Here is a 21813-nt window from a genome sequence, read left to right as displayed (position 1 = left end):
CTGCTTAGAATGATGTATCTGATGTATCTTTTATACTAAAAGGCTGTTTTCACGTTTGTTGTGAAAAGTAAAAATGTATTCTGAACTCATTAATAATTTGGTTTTAAGAGGCAGATCTACAAGCATTATTTGTGGCATCATAAATAGTCTGGTCCAACATTCAGCATACTAGGGTTGCTGTAGTGTACTATTTTTAAGGTGCAGTTATCATACCAAGTGCGTATCAAGGGTATTCAATTCTACTGTATTAGTATTAACGAATAATATACATAACTGACCACAGTTGTAGCCTTGCTTATTCAAGATCCCCTTAATCCTGCACAAATTCCACTTTACCAGCACCAGAGTACCCCCAGAACATCACATTTCCTCCATCCACAGATGGCGTCAAGCACTTCAGCATCTTTTCATTAGTTCTGCATCTCACAAAAGTTCTTCTATATGATCCAAACACCTCAAACTTCAATTCATCTGTTGACAACACTTTTTTTCCCGGTGTCTGGAAATTGTCCAGTGGTTTTTTTCCCCATCTTTCATTTTTTCCTTTAATCAGCCAGTCTTCACATATGGCTTTATCTTTGCTACTATGCCAAGAAAGCCAGCAGCCCTGTTACATCCCACAACAAGGTCATTTGAGGCACACTCAACACACTGATTCCTCCCCACTTAACAGCCACAAAACCATCATAGAAAAGCTCTCCAGACTGGAGACGTTGCCAGCTACCAAAAAGGGAGTAGCTTTAAATAACGTCTCAAACTGTTTTACAATAGAGGCCTGGTGGAAATATCAGGGCCGAAAGGACAAATGACACTACCACATGATAAAGATAGGGTCTGTTCTACAGTTTAAGAATAATCAGACCTCATCTGTGGTGGTGGTCATGATATTGACTGTTTGCTTTAATGACTGTGGACATCAACATCAAATGGTAAGTAACACTACAGTGTGGAGAAGGAATCGTAAATCTGCCCGCATACCAAGTTGACTGAACGTTAAATTCTTCTACCTTTGCAGCACACTTTCAGATCATTATAAAGTAACTTTTTTATTAATTTGTCTTTATGTTCATCCCATTCAGTCAAACTCTTGTTCAAGGTACAGAAAATTCCATTGTTTTAACACTTCACAAGCCTGAGTTATTCGTTTAAGATTTATGTTGCATTGCTCATGTGTGACAATACTGCCATCTACTGATCATTTATGGTTAACTGTTTCTATATTACTACGCATCTTGACTAATACCTCTTTTCCACTGGTCAAAAATCCCACTTAAACCCACTAAGATTGAGCTATTCGGGTCAATTGACCCAGGTGAACACGTCATATTCTGATGTTTTTCCCTGTCGCACGTAATGATGGCGGGTTATCAACATCCGGTGGCAGCACATAGATAAGGATATTGTACAAACCGGGTATAAATGTAACATTGTCACTGGTTCCATGCGACTGACTGGTTGCTTGTTGTTTTTCCCTGTTTCCGGCGCAACAGTTACGCTAAAAATCACCGACCTGCAGGAAGTGGGAATGGGGTCAATAGGAGACTTTTAGCAGCTTGATTTTCTATTTTTAGAGCTTCGCATACCATTTTCACTCACTCAACAGCACACCCGTTAGAGAATAGCATGATGTTATATAAGCTTATACAGTGGATGGCAGTGTTGTTTTCAGTCTGCCAGTAAAACCAACGAAGAAGAGGAGGAGGACTATTTAACGGGTTGGCTTGACTGGAACTTCCTCTGCAAATAAGACAGCTGGCCTCATCATCGAGATCACGCCCCACGGAAGAGCGTCAGGCTTTGAGGCCAATTTTGTAGTGGCCAAATCGTGTAATTACATCATCAAGTGATGCAGTGGGGCCCAAAAACACTTTTTCCTTTAAACCAAGCCATTAAGTCCAATAAAATTGCAAAAGTCTAGAAAAGACGCACGATTAAATTATTTTATCTCCATTCAAGTCAGCCGGGCACTAAATCATGAGTTAGTCTGTAGTGCGCCCGCTCTGTGGCCTCTCTTTGTTTAACACTTATTTGCATGAAGTTAATGTTCTTCCCCTGCTGGAAAAAAACAGCATAGACCAGCACCAAAACCAGCACCAAAACACAACGTATGCTTTTTTGCCATCAACCGGCTTGAGAGAGTCTGCCTGGATCTCTCTCTCTCTCTGCCCCGTCCTCTACCACTAAGCTGCTTCTAGTGGAAAAGCCTGTGGAAAAGTTCCATCGCAAAACCACTGCCGAAGAGAGACCCGGTAGAACTCGTCAACCAATAACCACACAGCGCCTCAGGGACAACACTACCCAGAGTTTGCCGTGAAGAGGTTACTGACCACCACATCCAGCGCGATGGGTTCCAACCAAGCTCAACTCCTGCCTGGCCTTCGCAGCTCAAAGTAGACACAAACCATCTGCTACTCTGCTCATGACTGGGTTGATGTCAAAACAATATAACAATAATAATCTTATTGACAGTAATTCAACCTCCAAATTCTGCCTCTCCCTTCTGTATAAATGATCAGAATCTGTATTGAACAGATTATTTCTCCCATCATTCCCAATTCATTATTTCAATTCACTACCCTCATCATGACTGCTTGTGATTTAAATTGTCCTCTTCGGAGGTCGTGCCCTTAATACGAGTGCAAAAACATTGAGATTCTGAAACATGGGCTAAATGAGAGAAGTGAGCTGTGGCTAGGATACACTGGCAGGTGCAGGCCTATAGCAGCACCTCAAAAGCCTGTGTGAAGAACAAGAGTCAACTTTTCCCGTTTCTATTCTGACTTTTTCGCTGCCTTACCTTACGGTCAAACAATGAATCCTCTTCCCGACCATTCAAAGGCTCAACGACATCCCAAACTAAAATTCTCTTCACCATTTGTGACTTTGACAGGACCCAGCAGTAACGACATGTGGGCAACATTTTTGACCACGCATTAACAGGAACTCGTAAGTAAAACAAAGTGGAACATATACCTGGGCCCCTCCCGTCTCCCCATGGCAAGGCTGGTCTGGTCTCAAACACACAGGCAGGGAAAGCATGCACAGGCATGAGTGTGCATTCATTGTGCATTCAGATAAATGGTCTGTAGGGTAGAGTGCTTTCTAATACAGTATGCATGCCAGCTTTAATGCCAATCTCCCATCCCCATTTTAGTCTAGGATTTATTCTAGTATCCCTCGTTCAGCACAGCCATGCCTACAGCCATAGGAAGAGGGGTCAGGATGGGTCACAAGGGTCGGACACCCCTGTAGACAGCCTATATTATGGCTCATGCTCGCTCTGCCCGCCAGGGTCTGCATTCATTCTCAGAATTAGAGTACTGATGCAGCATCATCAGCCAGCTGCCCTGGGATCCCTTAAGCACAATCATCTGTGAGACTGATAGCGGGTCTGAATTCCTGTTCTGATGCTGTGAATGAGGACAGACCCAAGTGTGAAGGGGAGACAACAGTGGTGACCCATGCATCAAAATCCATCACCCAGCAAGCCTTACCCTGTCCTTCACTATGAGACACTTTGCAAGGGGGAGGAGACAGACAATGGACACAGAGTTAGTCAGGGTTTACACTGGGGAGGAAATCTTCTGAGGGCACAGTTCCAGACGGCTCCACACCTCACACTGCACAGTGAACGCTCGGAGAAAAAGAAGTTTACAAAAACTATGAACCATCAGGGACTCCCTCTGTTCAGTTAAGTCAGTAATCCATAAGTGGATTTGTACACACACTGGCTCCGTTCCAATCCCATATCTTACTCTCTTGCATCTGCAGTTGTTGGTTCTTCTTTCAGCTAGGAAATTGTACGTTCGGCCAAAATGGAAGAAACTATAAATTATATTTAACAGCATCTCTCCAGGGTAGAAGTCAACAGACAAGAGGACTCTCAGCTTCAGATTTGAACACAGCCAGCGTTTTTTTTGTTTTACGTTAAGGTGGCACAAACATCACGTTCACAACACAGAAAGAACACAAAAAAGATGCTAACCACTTTGTCCTCCTTTGTGGCATGCAGTCCAGGTAGCAGTGAGAATTGAGAAAAGTGAGGGTGGAGGTGGAGCAAACGAGGAAAGGACAGGAAGAAATCCAAGAGAAAAGAGAAAAAGAAAGAAGAAATAGAAACGCAGAGAGGGTGAAGTTGTGGAATGTGATATCGGACAGATTGTAGGAAAAGAGAAGAAAAAACAAAGGAGAGGAGGGGGGAAGAGGATGTGATGCAAACATTTGTTAATTACATTCTGCAGAATTGATACACATATTTCATATTATGCACAGAGTGCGAGGCAGAGGGGACAGCAGTATGTGAATGTGTGTGAACACTGGCGTGTTAGGCTGTGGAGACATGCATGGTCCAGCTTGGCATGACTTTGGTGTGACTCATGACCTGTGACAACATGTGGATGTGTCACAGCTCCTCAGCACAAAGAGGAAAAACCGGGACACCAAAAGCAACACGAAACATATTCTTCTACAAACCTAATCTTTACTAACCATCAGCCTTATGCAGTCCCATAATAATCTGTTCAGGTGTTTTAATCCTCAAATCTTCACCTGCTAGAGACACTTTAGGGACACAGCTTGTGCTGGGATGAGAGCCCTTCTTTTTAAAAAAAAAAGTATCTGTAAGATATAATATTTGATCATCTTTGTTTTGACCTCAGGGCACAAGTTCATATCTTAATACACTGTGATGAGTTTAAAGATCTATTATTGCTAATCCCTCTTTAATAATAATAATAATAATAATAATAATAATAATAATAATCATAATAATAATCATCATACTAATAATAATAATAATAATAATAATAAAGCCTGTGGTTGCATTCACAGGTTTGCACTTTTTTAAAAGTGTGAAAAACCCCCAGTGAGAAATACATGTTTTGGAGTGTGTAGAAAAGATGTGTAGTTGTGTTTATTGTTCACAAATTAAAGCAACATTATGTAACTTTTTTAAGTTAAAATAACAGCTTCAAAGCAGTTTTGAGGGTTCAGTGTCTTGTAATAGGGTGACTGAGGACTCTGTCACAGCCACTCTATCCCCCCAAAACTTGTGTCTGCAACTTTAGTGAGGGGGCAGGAACACAGTGTTACATACACTATATTGCCAAAAGTATTCGCTCACCTGTCTTGACTCGCATATAAACTTAAGTGACAACCCATTCTTAATCCATAGGGTTTAATATGACGTCGGTCCACCCTTTGCAGCTATAACAGCTTCAACTCTTCTGGGAAGGCTTTCCACTTGGTTTAGGAGTGTTTATGGGATTTTTTTTTACCATTCTTCCAAAAGCACATTTGTGAGGTCACACACTGATGTTGGACAGGAAGGCCTGGTTCTCAGGCTCCACTCTAATTCAGCCCAATGGTGCTCTATCGGGTTGAGGTCAGGACTCTGTGCAGGCCAGTCAAGTTCATCCACACCAAAGTCTCTCATCCATGTCTTCATGGACCTTGCTCATGTTGGAACAGGAAGGGGCCATCCCCAAACTGTTCCCACAAAGTTGGGAGCGTGGAATTGTCCAACATTTCCTGGTATGCTGAAGCATTCAGAGTTCCATTCACTGGAACTAAGGGGCCAAGCCTAGCTCCTGAAGAACAACCCCACACCATAATCCACCCTCCACTAAACTTTACACTTGGCACAATGCAGTCAGACAAGTACCGTTCTCCTGGCAACCGCCAAACCCAGACTCGTCCATCAGATTGCCAGATGGAGAAGCGTGATTCATCACTCCAGAGAACGCGTCTCCACTGCTCCAGAGTCCAGTGATGGCAAGCTGTACACCACTGCATCCGACGCTTTGCATTGCACTTGCTGATGTATGGCTTGGATGCAGCTGCTCGGCCATGGAAACCTATTCCATGAAGCTCTCTACACACTGTTCTTGAGCTAATCTGCAGGCCACATGAAGTTTGGAGGTCTGTAGCGACTGACTCTGCAGAAAGTTGGCGACCTCTGCGCACTATGCGCCTCAGCATCCGCTGACCCCGCTCCATCATTTTACATGGCCTACCACTTCATGGCTGAGTTGCTGTCACTCCCAATCTCTTCCACTTTGTTATAATATCACTGACAGTTGACTGTGGAATATTTAGGGGCGAGGAACTTTCACGACTGGACTTGTTGCACAGGTGGCATCCTATCACAGTACCACGCTGGAATTCACTGAGCTCCTGAGAGCGACCCATTCTTTCACAAGTGTTTGTAGAAACAGTCTGCATGCCTAGGTGCTTGCTTTTATACACCTGTGGCCATGGAAGTGACTGGAACACCTGATTTCAATTATTTGGATGGATGAGTGAATACTTTTGGCAATATAGTGTATATACGGTAAGTTTACTTCAGGATACAGGTTTTCATATAACCAGAGTGACCGCCAACTGCGACTCATGATTATCTCTGCTGTAGCTACTAGCTACAGTTAGCTAGTTAGCTCAGTTAATCAAGCAGCTAGTGGCCCTTATAGCTGACAGCAGGCAACAGGGCTCAGCTCCTCCAGGCTCAGCAGTCTCCCAGTGAACACTGCTGGAAACCAGACTGGGACTGAGCACGGCCTCTGAGACCAACAGAGGTCAGTTTGAAGATAGACCTGCTCTGACCAGGACTATGACTCTCTGGGGACGGGAGGACATGGCAGGTGGGGACAGGAAAGAGGTGAGGCAGGAATCCACAGCAGGCAAAAACAATGTGTATAGCTGGAATATTTTTACATCTTATTTCGACCAAACCAGAGGTGATTGTGTTTAGCCAAATGAGGCTGTTCTGATGAGCTTTCTTTTGTTTATGTCGAGGTCGAATGACGTGTGTTTTATGGCGAGTGGACAAGGCAGTTAAGCTTGTCGTAGTTCGGTAAAAGAGACAATAATTAAAAATGTGCTGCGTTATCCTTTGTTTTCGGTAAGAAAACATATAGGACTATTGGTTATATTGTTTATTTATTACACTAAAAACTGTGAAAGCTTGTGAAACATACAGAAGAGAGCTCGCCTCGCAAATACATCTTCCAGCTGATACTTCAGGGAGGCTGCAAAATGCACATTTTTGGCCATATCTTCGTCATTGTACATTTAAAATAGCATTTTCTACTTTCTGCAGTACTGTAAAAGACATTTTGTTCTGTTTTTTTGTGCTCATTTTCAGTTATTCTCATGTTCAGTTATGCTCATGTTCAAAAGTTTAAATGCCTTTATATTTCTGGTTTTCCTCTTCACTAGCTATATGTGTGGATACATCTGATGAAGCCAGGTGGTGTGTACTCCACAGCACACAGTATTTCAATACTGTGTAAATGCATTTTTGGAGGAAACTGCTGATGTGGGTTAAATAAGCCCACTGCAGGCAGGAGAAGTTCTTTATGTAATAAAACAAAGCTCACACTTCCCTAACCCTGTTATTCTGCTTGGCCAGCTGGACGACCCAGGACAGAGGCGAGCAACGGCGAGACCGAAGGAGCTCACTCATGACACATTCCTCCCACACAACATACCCACGCATGCAGACCCAGCAGAAGGCATGTTTCGCAAATGTACACACAGAAAAGAAATACCGGATAATTTACATGTCGTGGGCCTTTTTTCCTTTGTAAGGAATTATGAATGAAATCGCGAGATGTTAGTTCAGATCTCTTTTCTTTGAGGATCCTCCAACAGATCCTTAATGGAACGTTGACAAATAAAGCTGTTGCATTAGCAGGAATCCTTGTAAAGGGCTGGGATAAGTAAACGTGATAAGTGAACATACTATATCTTTAAAATTATTTTATATTGTAATTTAAAGTGAGAGATGATTTTTGAATATTCAATGTCTTTCCCACGCAGAAAGTGGACAACAATGTAACAGGGAAATGTAAAGGACGCAGGTACTGAACATTGTTGTATCTGGTGTCCTCTTAAACCAGTAAAGCTGACATTTTGAGCACAATTAATACATTTGCTTTATTTGTTTTATTTTGTTACAAACTGCAGTTGTATCATGCTAGTCTCGTCTCTTTGTTTCCATGTTAGAGCCTGTTGCCTGCTGTGAAAGTAATATTAATGGCTACTATCTATTCAGGGGATACTATCTTTATCCCCTGTTCTCACTGACTTTCGAGTTCTGCATACGTGTGATGCCAGTGTGAGCTCAGGCCCAGCTGGGCTGTGCGGATCCTGAACAGATTGGGGACCAGCAGGCCAAGGGTGGAGGGCCCATAGTCAGGTATGATGCCCAGGAGGAGGTCCTCCTCTCTCGGGTTGGAGGGGAGCCCAGAGAATGCTTGAATTAAAGATGGCTGGGTCTTAAAATAGTGCAAACATGTTTGGTTTATGGATGCATGGCAAACTGATCCAACACAGATCAAATGAATGGTTATAACTTGGTGATATTGTGTGGGTTGGTTTTTTTTTTTTTATCGTTTAACAGTGCCTCTACAGTGTGTAGCTTAGCAGTATCACTGCTCAGTATATTCTATAAATTGTCAGAGATGTCTTTTTTATTATTATTATTATTAGTCTGTTTGTTTTTCCCTTTAGCCCTGCTTTGTTCCCAGGAAAGGAAGCCTCTGACTTTTCATCTTGCGCCACCAGTAGTTAAAAAACCTGACTTATTCAGGGAAATATCTCAATATCAATGAGAGGGATGATTTTTAGACATTCACATTCACTGGGCAATGATCTCATATAACTTGGGTGATTTCTTGAATTTTTCTCCATATCAGGTCCAGTACTTTGGACCTGCAAAATACTAATACAGTGCTAATTAGTAATGTGCTAATTAGTGCTAATTAGCAAATGTTAGCATGCTCAGATGCTAAATTATGATTATTACTGCTTTGAACATTATCTGCTTATCATCAGCATGTTCGCATGTTTTCATTGTGAGCGTGTTAAATTGCTCACATTAGCATTAGCCCTACAGCACAGCTAAGCTAGCATGGCTGCAGACTCCTGTTTACATATGACATCACAAGTGTCCCACCTTCACTGCCACTGGATCATCAACAGTACAAAATAAATGTTAAATAAACCTGCCAGATACTCACTGCTTGAAGGCTTGAGCGGTATCTCCACTGTCTCTTCATAGCCTAAGTAGCCCTATGTTCTATAATTCATTGTTTTAATAAAAAATATGTCCAGGAACACTTACCCCTGTGTCAGTAGTGACGAAGATGTTTACACTTGCAAACTGCAACTTGTGTAAGTGTGCTGGCCATAGTTACTTTTAACAGATTTAAACAGATAATCTTTGCAACAAACAGAAGCTGTGTTGAGCTATATTCGAGCAATATGGGCTTGTAGTTGTTTCCAACTGAGCATTGCGATAGGCAACAAAGGAGTGGATGATGCCACAAGAGTTTTTTGAGAAGATTTCTTTTACTTTTAAGATACCTTTTTATATTGTGAACGTGGCTGCCATTGGAATCAATTCTAACTGTTGAGAACACAAGCTAATTACAGCCTTTCTGCATTCCTGTAATAACCCTATCTGAACCTTGTACCTGAACCTTTGCCTCTCTTTTTGTCGCTAGGCCTGATCTTTGTTTAGGCATGTTGCTTGAGAAGGTCAGCTCAGCTGCTGTCTAACATGTTTGTGTGATGGCTGCAGTTCAGTCACGGGAGACACAGGACAACACAGATGCTGTTACTGGTGTGCGTTCAAGTGAATTAAGGTGCACCAACTTATAACCATTCCACAACAATACAGCCTCAGAGTTAAAATGAGCCTCGAAGGCTCTGTGACTGGTGCCAAGCCATTCTTCCAATACACTTTGGTCTCACCAAAGTGTGACCAGGAAGCAACACAGCAGACGATAACAACACAGAAGCAGAAGGACCAACAGAACATCAGCTACAGCAGGGATGAGGTGAGTGTGAGAGGGAGAAAGAAAAAGGAGGAGGTCAGATTCAGGTTCCTCACATTGTTGGAGCGCAGAGAGACCCGCCCTCCACAGCGAGCGCAGAATTTGGTCTGGCAGTAGGAGCAGAGGTGGCCGCAGCCGTCTGCAAACTTGGTCTTGCGGCAGATACCGCAGGTGGGCGCGTCGTCCTTCTGCTGGGTGTGCTGACGCCGCGTCTCTGCCCCGATGCGACGCACCTCCTGTTTGTAGCTCTCAAACTGCTGGTGCAGTGTTCTGAGAAGAAGAGAGGACGGAAAAGCAGAAGATTGGCCATTAGTGGTACATAATGCACTTCCAAAACGTTGTGTATTCGGTCAACTTTTCCCCTTCAACGTGTTCAGTCAGATCATCCTGCCTAAATATAATTCATAAAAACAAAGACAAGAGAGGAGCAAAGCGGGACGTGCCGGAATTTCTGAATAACTGAATAACTTCTTTCAAAATAAACACATCCACCAGAAACAATAGAGAAGTTATGCATCCGCGTGTTTGGGAGCAACATTTCAATTCTAGCAAAATAACAGGCAATTAGAGCTTCGCTTGAAAGGTGCCTTTCAAGAAATTCATACACACAATTAAATGAAACTTGAGCTCAGTTTGGCTCTCTGAGGCTCACAGCCTTTCCCCTCCCGCTTCCCGGGACGCCTATGATGGACGTAACCCGAGAGTGTGAATTGCAAATCAGGCCGTGTGAAAACACCCACAATGTTGTCTCAACAGAACTGTCAGAGGAATACTGCATTAGCATAGCATGGCTCTCATATGCAGTAGATGACCCAGACAGCCACTTTAATTACCTCGCTGAGTGAGAGAGACAGAGGGGAAGGAGATGGCTTCATTCACAGCTTTGCAGTCAATTTGCCTATTAGTGGAAGCTGAGAACTTACTTTACAGACCTTTCTGCGAGTTATTCGTCGAGAGAAATGCACCAAGACTGAGCACTGCTATTCACAATTCTTGAGGTAAACATGAGCGGATCACAAAACTGTGTAGGAGTGGAAGGCCTACTGGTTTAGCACTGGATGCCTCGTGCTCATTGCTTAATGCTTCAGAGAGAGAAAATCATCAATATTCCTACAATATACAGTATATAATATATGCATATCAAGTGTAGCAAAGCATTTGAGTCATAATTGATTAATCACTAAGTTTATTAAATATCAGAAAAATTGCAACAAACGGCCGGCGCAAGATCAGAAATCCCAAAGTAAGAAACAGATTTTCATCCGACCAGCACTCCAAAACACCCAAAGACATTCAATGGTGTTAAACTGGGATCACCTGGGTCTACTGAAAGCAGACATGTCTGTTGTGCTCGGCTGCCGAGTAGGAAACAGCTAGAAAGCATAACACCTGACCTGCTGTCAGTAGCTTAACAACAGATAACAGTCCTCCACCATGACCCTCACAAAGTCCAGAGACGATGATTAGTCTTCACAGAATACTTTCGAGTTGGAAAAAAAAAGCGGAAAAAAAAAACAAGCTGTCAAAACACAGCGTTATGTAATTCTCAAAAAGCGTACAGTCTGAAAAAACACCCCTCCGTAGGTTGCTAAATAAAAACTCCAGGAAACGAGTTGACAGGAGCTCGTTGTACATTCCTCCTCCTCACTAGAGCCTTTCTACACCGTCTCTATGGTGCCAGAGCGGAGACAGCAGACTGCCACCATACAGAGCTGGAACAGGGAGGTGACTGGCGGACCGGGACACATTTGGCCAATCAGCTGACACGAGGAGTGGTTGGACCGGGGACAGCGATTTTGTAACGTGGAATGTTGAATGAAATGTGACGAAAATGTTGCTGTAAAGGATATTTCATTGAAGACACAATACACATTGAGGTCAAGGTTAAAGAGTGAAACATTCTCTAACCCACAGCCAACGCTCCTTTTGGCTGATATTGCGAACACTATCCAGTATTCAGATATCAAGCACGTTACTCAGATATTTGGTATGTAATGTTTAAGTTGCTTAAATGCTGGAGTTGCATAATGTCTGAAGGAGGGAGGAGAGGCGGCTCAACAGCAAAGCGTCTGTGCCGTCTCTATGCGGGGTCGGGCACTTTAAAGTTTACCCTAACAAGTTAAGATACTGAAGATCACCACTGTGACATCGCTTACACCCATTCTGATCTCTTTATACAGTATGTCACTTTCTTTGGCTGTGCTTGACTGAAGAACACAGGGGGAATAACAGACACTTTGATAAAGGTTTCAGTGGAAACCAGGAAGTATATTTTAAGTGGAAAGAGTCTGCATGCTCAAATATACTCAAGACATGTTTCAATTTGACATGCCCATACATGTTTTCATTCGTAACTGTTCACTCATAGACGTACAGGATGCTATCATTTAGCTTAAAATAATGAAAGATGGACATAGAGTCGACACAAACCTCAGCTGAACTGATCTGTGCATCATTCAGATGGAGAAACAACATGACATCGCCGCGGCCGCGACGTCATAAACGTGACCCCTGACCCCGAGAGGCTATCTATCCTGCCTACGGGAGTCCAGAGGCTGAGCCAAGCCCAGGCACCATGGGAACAGCTGTCAGAAACAGAGGGTGCACAGCCGGTTGTCATGACAACGTGGTGGCGTCAAATGCTGGGTGTCAGCGGGTGTCGGTGCACCAGCTGTTCCTGTTCTTAGAGCCACGGTTTCATCAGTCTTTTCTAGCGCTTCCACGCATTCAGCAGACACGCACCGTTAAAGCTGCGCGAGGCCACTTTTTTTGAATAAAACAAATCCAAATCACAAAGGAGCTCTGCAGCACCGAGGACAGTCTCATCACATTTGATTGATAATCTCTGGATGGAGGAAAGGTCTGGACAGTTTCATGTCCGCAGGAAATGGTAAACCGCAAAGATATCTCTTAAATTTTGTAAAAGTAAGTCCCATTCAGTGAAATCTGTAGTCCACATTCGACATCATTAGATGTTTATTATTACTTTCTTCACATATACCTTTATGTAAAGATATTTACATTCTTTCTAAATAGTTCAATTTCTTTTACTGGTCACCTCTTCGCACCACCATTATAAAAAACTTTTGTGGCTCCTAACCCGTCTTAACGGATGTGTTGCTCACCTGGAGACAATGCAGGGCTGACACCGCCATCAGATATAAATAAAGACGTAAATAAACGGCTCAGTAAATAAATTGATATGCATTTAAATGCACCAAAAATAGCATTTGATAAATGTAGAATTTTTATAACTATTTCTGATGATAATAAATTACCAGGCATGTTTAGTCAGTCTTTGCACTCTGATGTTGATCAACCAATAGGTGAACGTTTGACCACACAGCCCCCTTATTTGTAGAATAATCATAAATGTGGATGTAAAAAAGAAATACAGGAACACATATTTGGAAATAATAACATTTGTTAATTGAACAATTTATTTACTACTTTATCTATTTCTGATTTTGTAGTTTCATTCCTCCATAGGGGGGAACCACAACAGGCTGGCAACAACTCCCTTCCACCTTACATAGTCATTGGACAAGGTGTTTATATAGAAATATTGATTGATGTAGCTTTAAAACCTAATTATTTAATTGTACAGATGTTTTTTTTTTCCCAATTTGATAACTGACAGAGGTGCACAGTGCATAATGGGAACACGCTCTCAGAAACAGTGAATAGATAAAGGGCAGACTGTCACACTATAAATGACAGATTCCATAAATACATACAATATTCAGTGACAGTGAAATTGGGCCTCAACTGACAAGCGTGACTGTAAGAATTCAGCCCATACGAAATATACATTACACAGCTACAGCCATGCAGCCACTGTCACACCGACACCATTCAATATTTAACATCCACATCCTATTAATAGACAGTGTGACAGTCCAGATTCATGCCGGCTGAGTCAGCACACTGGTCATAATACACATCATGAGTTCTACCTAAATGCACAATACCTTTAAGTTAATCGTAACCTTGACTCGGCAGGAGATACGTGAGTGATCCCAACCGCACTGATGAAAACGTTATCACTCTGTGAATTTCCTCCCATGAAAAGACCTGCTCTCTGTGTTAACTCTACTGTGTGGTCATTGATTACAGGCCTGAGTCTGCTGCCTCCCCGGGGGTCAGTCACCAAACCTGGGTTCACAAGTGGTGAAGCGCAAATACAGCGGACAGACTCTTTCTTCAGTCAACTTACAGCTGCTAAATGTTGTAGTTGTGTTGTTGTGTAAAAGCTGCATTTCAATGTCATTGAAAAAACACAGTGTTTTTTTTTTCATATTAGCGATGAGTCATGTTACCATGTACAATGTGAAAGGGGTTCCTTATCATGACACACCCGTATTAATATGTGGCTACATCAACTGGGTGGACAGAATCACAGCTCACGTAAATGCTAATAAAGGATGGATGTGTAAACATGACATTGTGCTGCAGTGGCAAGGACTAACTTGCAGCTTCATATCTGTGTTTCGCCTGCTGTGAAATGTCAAAATGGCTACAGTGGAAAGGTTCTGTTATTAACTTAAATGTTACATTCCTAAATTAGTCAACACTAGCGGTAGATTGTTACAGAGGTAGGCTACATGTAATTCTGGTCACTGTACACTCTACCAATTTGCCATGTTGTGTGAGGTGCAAACAAAGAGGTCCTTAACACTGACGTTGGGATGTCTTTACATTTTGTTACTCTGAAATGTTCTTTTTTGTTGGTGCCAGTGCAAAACTGTTGTGAAGTGGTGTGGTGCTGGGGCCTTCATCCTGTAATGGCAACTGAAGATGGGAGCTCCAAATACAGTATTCATTTTTTAAAGTCCAGAGCTATGAAAAAGAGCCTGAGAGAAGAGCAAATGTTGATTTGTAGTGTGTTAGAGAACCTGGCTGGAGCACAAAAATGTACAATTAAAAAAAAAAATACATTAATATCAACTCCATCAGCCCTATTTATAAAACGACGGATAATCGGGCCATAATTTGCACACCACACTTTAAGGCCAACACGCCCAGGGGCACACAGGTGGGTGCAAGCTATTTACACAACACCGGCGCTGGGCGTTAAAATGACACCTGTGTTGGACTGAAACTAGCAACGACTCCTACGCTGCGCTGTGCACTGCATTGCGAGCCCCATATCTTCTTTACACCTTCAAAAAGGCCCAACATCCAACATTATGGTAGATAACATCCCGTTGAATGTGTGGGCAGACTGTGAACGACACTGTAGGTAGAATAAATTATTGTAGTACGATGTTACCTGCCCTGTCAAACAAAGGCATACTATTTTCCACACCCCAAGTCAGATTTTCTGTATTAACCCCTTATTAATATAGAAAATTAGACGTTGTGGCTCACTTAGTAAAAACCCTTGGAAGTGTAAAAACCTCTAACCTACCTTATAAGCCCTTAGTTAGCCATGCTAACTAGCTAACTAAGCAGAAATTCGAACCTACACTCGACAAAAATTCTGGTGATTTTTGGATGTGCCAGTCGTGAGCCAGACAGCTAACAAGACACAGAATGTAAATGAAACAGCTCTGGAGTCTAGCTAGCCTCCAGCTAGCCTCCAGCCAGAGCGCCACGCTAACATGCCCTCGTCCGGACCAGTGTTTTTACTGAATAGGCAAAACAAGATATCCATTACAGTATGCTACTCATTACTGAAGAAAGTAACCTATTTACACAACTGTAATGTGACACCGTCTGCCAGGACCGCATGCTGACGGTGTCACATTACAGTTATGTAAATAGGTCCAGGACCAGGGGGGCGTAAGTGGTGTGAAGCGGCTGAACTGTGGCTGCCTCCTCTCTCTAGGTCAACACCCCGGGCCAGCGGGCACAGCCAGAGAGCCAGATGTGCGTTAGCCCTGCTTTGGCATTGTCCAAACAAGAGTGCAAATGAGCGCACATGCACACAGTTACATGCACTCTCACACGTCGGCAGATATGAACAATGAAACAGACAGAAAACCCACATATGCACATGTATGGGTTTGCCTTCGCCTGGGGCCTCACATATTCAGCTCAGCATGTCCAAGGACTCCCTCCCTCTCTCTCCCTTCTCTCTCTTGTTCTCTTTATCTCTCCCCCTTGTGTCTCCACTCTCTTCACCAGTCGCTGGTGTGGAGTTGTTAATTAGCACCGCTATGAATACATTGCCCAAGGATGGGGAGGGGAAGCTCTGTGTGTGTGTGTGTGTGTGTGTGTGTGTGAGTGTATGTGTGTGTATGTGTGCGTGCGTTCGTGTGTGTGTGTGTGTGTGTGTGTGTGTGTGTGTGTGTGTTGGGCAGTACTATTTCTGTCTCATCAGCTGATTCCTGGTGACTCTTTCTCAGTTGGAGGAGACACATTACATCTGAAAAGAAGCAGTCTGAATGTTTCCGGGCAGCAGGGAGTGCTGATAGACCGTTCACTATGACCTGCTCTCTTGGTTGGTTGTTTTACTGTTTCACCAGTGGCAAAGATTTATAACAGCTAGATACCAAATGCAAAGATGGCATCTATTCAGTTCAATGACAATTGCTCACCTGGCAAATACCTAAAATGTTTGTGGCCCACTGACTGTGCACCGTAGTGTTTCTCAAGCTGGCTCCGGCCAAAGATTTTGTCCAAAGACTTTTAATTGGCTTGACATCACCGATTTACACGCCTCTAGGCTTGATGAATATATGATAGAGGCCTCTATGAATCAAAAATACATGATAGAAAGAGTCACGATTGAAGCCTGAAGTCTTGTTCATAATGGTGGTCTATTGGGGAAATTGCTTTTTTAACCAGAGGACAATTTTCTGCATTACCACCTGTGACCACCAGGCAAAATTAGCTGAGCGACGCAAGTAACACATACAATTTTTGAAAATATTTGTCTTTGATATCACACAGAGGTAAACAGAAGTTGGCCGGTTTAAATGGCGACTATAGCTAACAGATCTTATCAGCTGCAGCTAGCTAGCGTAACTTAATGCTAATGCTTAAATTCTCTCAGATGGTTGAAAAAAATCCCATTGCAAGCTAACTTGTTAACGATTCTTTCTTTAAAGAGAAAACCCTGTAAAAGACGTTTAAATGTTCACATGATGGCTGCATACGTGATATCATGCTAAAATACAGGCTAAAGCGCGATGTCCCTGATAAAGTCAGCACCATCGCCAGCTGAGGTGCATAATTAGGGTTGTTCAGCTGCTCACTGTTCAGTAGTGGGGTTTGGCAATCAATGGACACTTAAGGGTGTAACAGCACAAATGGGCATTTTTCAGAGGTTTGGAGCTTTTGGTTGAAAGAACGAAACAAGCATGCTGAATCATCCCAGCACGCCATGACAGAACGACTGAGGGTGCTTGAGACCAGGAAGATGACAGACATGTTGAAACACGCTGTGAAGAAGGAAAGGACGAGTCAGGGGTGGAGGCGGGGTGATCAGAAGAGCTAAATGAAAGGGAGAAGACACAGACAGGGAGAAGACACCGGGGGGGGGGGACAGGAAGACAGGAAGAACCGGTGAAGAGTGTGTGTACACAATCCCAGAAGTCTTCCCATCTCCAAAAGAGATAGATAGACAAACAGCTGTCTACAGGGAGGAGGAGGAAGAGGTGGAGGAGGAAGGAGAACAAGCAAAAAAGCAAAGGATGAACAAAGAGAGCCAAGATGGAAACAAGCGTGGGCCAGAGACCAGCGGAGGAGAGAAGCCGATGCATCCGGAGCCACTCTATAAATACCCCTTGAGAAGAGTGGATGATGGAAAGAGGATGGAGAAGGATGATGGAAGAGGAAGGGGAGGAAGAAGAGGGAAAGAATAGATAGATCTGCTTAAGAACAGCAGTAATGAGTTTATAAAAGCAGGAACATCGGTGATTTATTGGAAATGACGAACAGAGTTATGTGTAAAAAAGAGATCCCCGGAGTATGGCGTGCGAGAGTGATGAAAGGAGAGAGAAGTGAGGGAAACGGAAAGAGAACGGCAACAGATGGGTGATTAAACAAATGTAAACATCTTCCCTGCTTCCTTGTTTGCCTGCCATGATGTTATCCATGACGACTTTTATTTATTCGACTCCCTCCACTGTCAAAAGGCTATAAAATGGTACTAACTTCCTACAGCGAGCAGGAATAAAGCACCCAGATGGCCACTGCGTATCTGTCTATAGGGCAGCAATTTCTCAAACAATCTGGTCAATCCTCCCTGGCTCGACGGGGTTTGATTCCCAGCTGTCATTCTCTCCAGGATCCAATGTTTGAGCCACATCTACACTGACTTCTGCAGCCACATAAACCTGCTGGTTTAGTACACAGCTTTAAGGGGCAGTGATGGTGTATAGAAGCTCGACTTTGGGCCCTTTTTGGACTGTCTATAGCACATGGTTAAAATTGCACCTTACTGCGTTTAGGGCGTGTCCAGGTCCATTCTGTAATGGATCATTTGGGCGGACAAGTGTGACGCACGGGGCAAAGGGGTTGTATTTTGACTCTATTAGTCATGGGTGTGTTTTGGGGCGGAACATAACTCAAACCAATCCAAGCGTCGTCTCACATTCCCTTTAAGAGCCAGGTGCATCAGGGCCCGGCACATATTAAACAGTGGCACTCTTCTTCCCTGTTGGACCCTCTGCCCCGCCATTCCACAATCATCTTTCCCATCAACAACTCTGTTTGACTGCATAAATACACTGATTTGTAATTGAGGAGGAGGAGGCGGCGCGTTGCCGCGTCTCTTCGTGTGTCCACGGATCTCAGCCTGTGACTCAGGCAGGACGGGTCATAAAGTGTACCAGCCTGATCAATAACGGTGGGATCAGAGGGGAGAAAATACCTTCTTAATGAGGAAAATACGAATGATATTACCTGCAGCGATCCCCCAGCAGCAGAAGCAATATGGGTGCCTCTGCATTTACGCGCGAGGAACAGCTGATGAACTTCATTGATTATGTAAATCAATGAAGTGCCATTTTGTATATATTCACGGTCACATTTATTTAGTCGTACCAGCGTCTTGTCTCTAGGGATGACACTGTTCTTGTCAGTTGGTCCATAACTATGATCCACGCTGAAATATCTCTTTGAACTACAGGAATATTTGTCATGAAATTGTAATAATAAATGAAAGACTTGATTTTGTTTTTTTGTTTCAGCTCTGTTTCTGACACTCCCACTGTTGCTGCTCCATCACACACACACTGAGTGCTTTAGCTACACAGCTTCTGCCTGCCCTCAGCTTATAGTATCAGACTAAGACGCCCCTCTCGGAGCTGGTGCTTAGATGTTGATAACTCTTTTTATTGATGTTGTGAGTGTTTTACCCGCATTCATGGAGCAGAGTGCTTTTCTGGCATCGACTCCTCGGTGTGTATGTGTGCGCATCTGTGTGTGTTTGTGTGTGTGTGTGTGTGTGTGTGTGTGCGTCCGTCTATCACTCTATCTTTCTCCTCCCCGTGCATTTCTTTTTTTCCGTCTTTTCCATTTATATCCCTCCAACTCTTCCTCAATTTCCTTTTATTTCTTTTCCACTCATACCTCACTCATATCTCGTATCCGCAGCGTTCTATATTAGATTCCACTCTGTCAAAGCCAAGGAGCCGACAACAGTGTTCTCTTCCACATCACTGTTTCCATATATACTGTCCTGCTTTTCCTTTTTTAAATTCTGAGTCACCGACACACAGACACAATCACATGTGGCATACAAAGCCTCTGACCTCACACAGCCAGCTGGGTGACGTATAAGCCACGACTCGAGTTGGTGGAGTAGATGTGGAGTAATTACAGACAATCTCTAATCCCCTCACTCTGTCCCAGCAGCCTCAGCTACCATCCCGCTCCTCTGTTGCCCTCCCTCCTTCCTCTCCTTCTTCTTCTTCTACACACACTGTTGTGTTGGATTTTTATTGCTGTGCAACATCGGCTGCTAGCATTGTGGTTTATTCCCATCTAAAATGTCGTGCTGGAGCAGTGTGTGCAGGAGTTATGTTGCGCAACTGCTGCGCTCCTGCAGGAGAGGAGTGAATCAACACAGTGCTGCAGACCTAACATGCTGAGGAAACGTCTGTAAAAATGCATCTTATTGTTGTTTAGCTTAGTCGTGTGCACGCCAAACATTAAAGAGTGATGTGATAGAAGAAAAGATGTTCACATCCAGTATTACAGGACAGGATGGGCTGGGGCCAGCTGGTTAGCATGCTAACTTCAATGGGCAGCTCCACAACACAGTACGTACTAGATGTCTTTGACACAACTGTTGTTTTGTCACATTCAGTTGATAATGTCGGTTCATATTTTTTTATGTTTTTAAACTAAAATTCTGGCCACATCGTACAGATTGCACCTTTAATGGACAATTGGATCTGCATCCAATCAAGGCAAAGCATGACTTCAGCACATGCATCAGCGATGGTGTGACGTTCACAGGTGCAGCAGAACCACAGAGGGCAGCAACACACTGCGGTGTAGCCTGCTGCTGAGGGTACTTAAGGAGATTTACGTCGAACATAATTAACTGAATTTAAGATGCTTTAAGATGGTTTTTACTTTCATTTATTACACAAATAGAGAACGTTCAATGGGCATAGCATTCTACAAGCTACTATATGTGTAACAGTGGTTCAGATGCTAATGCTATAGTCACTCCAAAAAAAGCTAGAAAAGTAAAGTTCATTTAAATGATGTGATGATAGTGTTATATATGTATATATCTGTTTCATATAAACCATGATCGAGTTGGACAGAATCTTGTTTGATGTTTTTTAAAGTTACAGTACGGGTGTGTCACAATCTTACACACAAAAACACACACGGCCACATGCGCTAGACACAGACAAATACACAATTGTTTAAAATTCATGGTTATTCAATGAACATCTTGAAACTCGTTTTGAGTGGTGGCTGGTGTTACCATAGACTACAAATCTGAGTTCCGTCAAATATTGTGTGTGGCCACTCAGGATATAATCCCATCAGTTCCTCTGACCACAAACACAGACAGGGATGGAAGGAGAGATGGAGAGAGCCTGGTCAGCCCAAGCAGAATGCATTCTCATTAAACTTTAATGCTGGGGAGGTCTGGAAGCACTAAAGAGGCTCACTCAGGTCTCTCACTCTCTCTCAACACACTCGCTCAGAGTCCCACCCAGCCCACACGCTACAAGCCACCACCTCTCCCCATCCTCTGAGAGTGTGAAAGGCCGTGTTCTGGTTCTCTGTCACATTTTGTCCCCCATGTCTCTGCTGCTGTAGCTAATGATTAACCAGATCTCAGATCAGCCCAGCTGTATCAACACACAAACACAAGGCTGTTAGCCAAATCGCACGAGACAGTTCATAGGTCATGGAAAATCAGAGAAACAGGAACAGCTTTAGAATAACTAGATGTGACTGTTTAATATAGATACACTGCATGAGGACACCCAAACACTTCACCCCTCTATGATTGATGTCTGTTGCATGTAAGTAGCTGAAGTTCTGTTGTACTAGTATGGTAATATTGTTTCTACTGTATAACAGCCTCCACATCTGGTTTCAGGCTTTGCACCAGATTTTGAACCCGGATGTGCAGGAGGCCAACACTGATGTTTGGCGATTAGGTCTGGCTTGAGGAGGTAGAGGGCAGAGCTCTGTGCACTGGTTCATTCACTGCAAACTGGGAGTACCATTTCTGGGCCTGGCTTTAAACAGACACTGTGAGCGGGTTGCCATGGTTGACGGATGTTCGGGAAGTACTGGTCTAAACAGCCCAGTGTTCTGAGAATGATGGTCCTATTGAAAGAATATGACGATCTCCAGTGTCCAGTGCCAATACAGGAAGTAGTGTGACCTTAATATAACAAAGCAGAGACTGAAAATGGTGCGGTGGATGGGTGTGAAGCCCCTAACTATAAAAATACCGTAGAAAGAGATCAGTTGAGAAATACTGGAATTGTATGTTAAAAAAAACTGTCCCTGAATTTGGCCAACAAGTTGTCCGACATCAGCG

At 43.3% G+C, this 21813-nt stretch overlaps 1 protein-coding gene across 12 annotated transcripts in view; it reads right to left on the bottom strand.

Moving 5' to 3' along the window:
* rims1b (regulating synaptic membrane exocytosis 1b) overlaps positions 1–21813 on the bottom strand; it is an 87831-nt gene that overhangs the window by 55838 nt on the left and 10180 nt on the right. For all 12 annotated transcript variants that reach the window (XM_030435066.1, XM_030435091.1, XM_030435082.1 and 9 more), the window contains exons 2-4: positions 9896–10109; positions 3986–3997; positions 3495–3515 (exon numbers count right to left, since the gene is read on the bottom strand). In XM_030435066.1, coding sequence (XP_030290926.1) covers positions 3495–3515; positions 3986–3997; positions 9896–10109 — 247 coding nt within the window. The remainder of the gene's footprint in view (positions 1–3494; positions 3516–3985; positions 3998–9895; positions 10110–21813) is intronic.

This window comes from Sparus aurata, chromosome 1 (assembly GCF_900880675.1).
Source record: "Sparus aurata chromosome 1, fSpaAur1.1, whole genome shotgun sequence".
Taxonomy (NCBI): Eukaryota; Metazoa; Chordata; class Actinopteri; order Spariformes; family Sparidae; genus Sparus; species Sparus aurata.
This window is presented reverse-complemented; position numbering and strand designations above follow the sequence as displayed.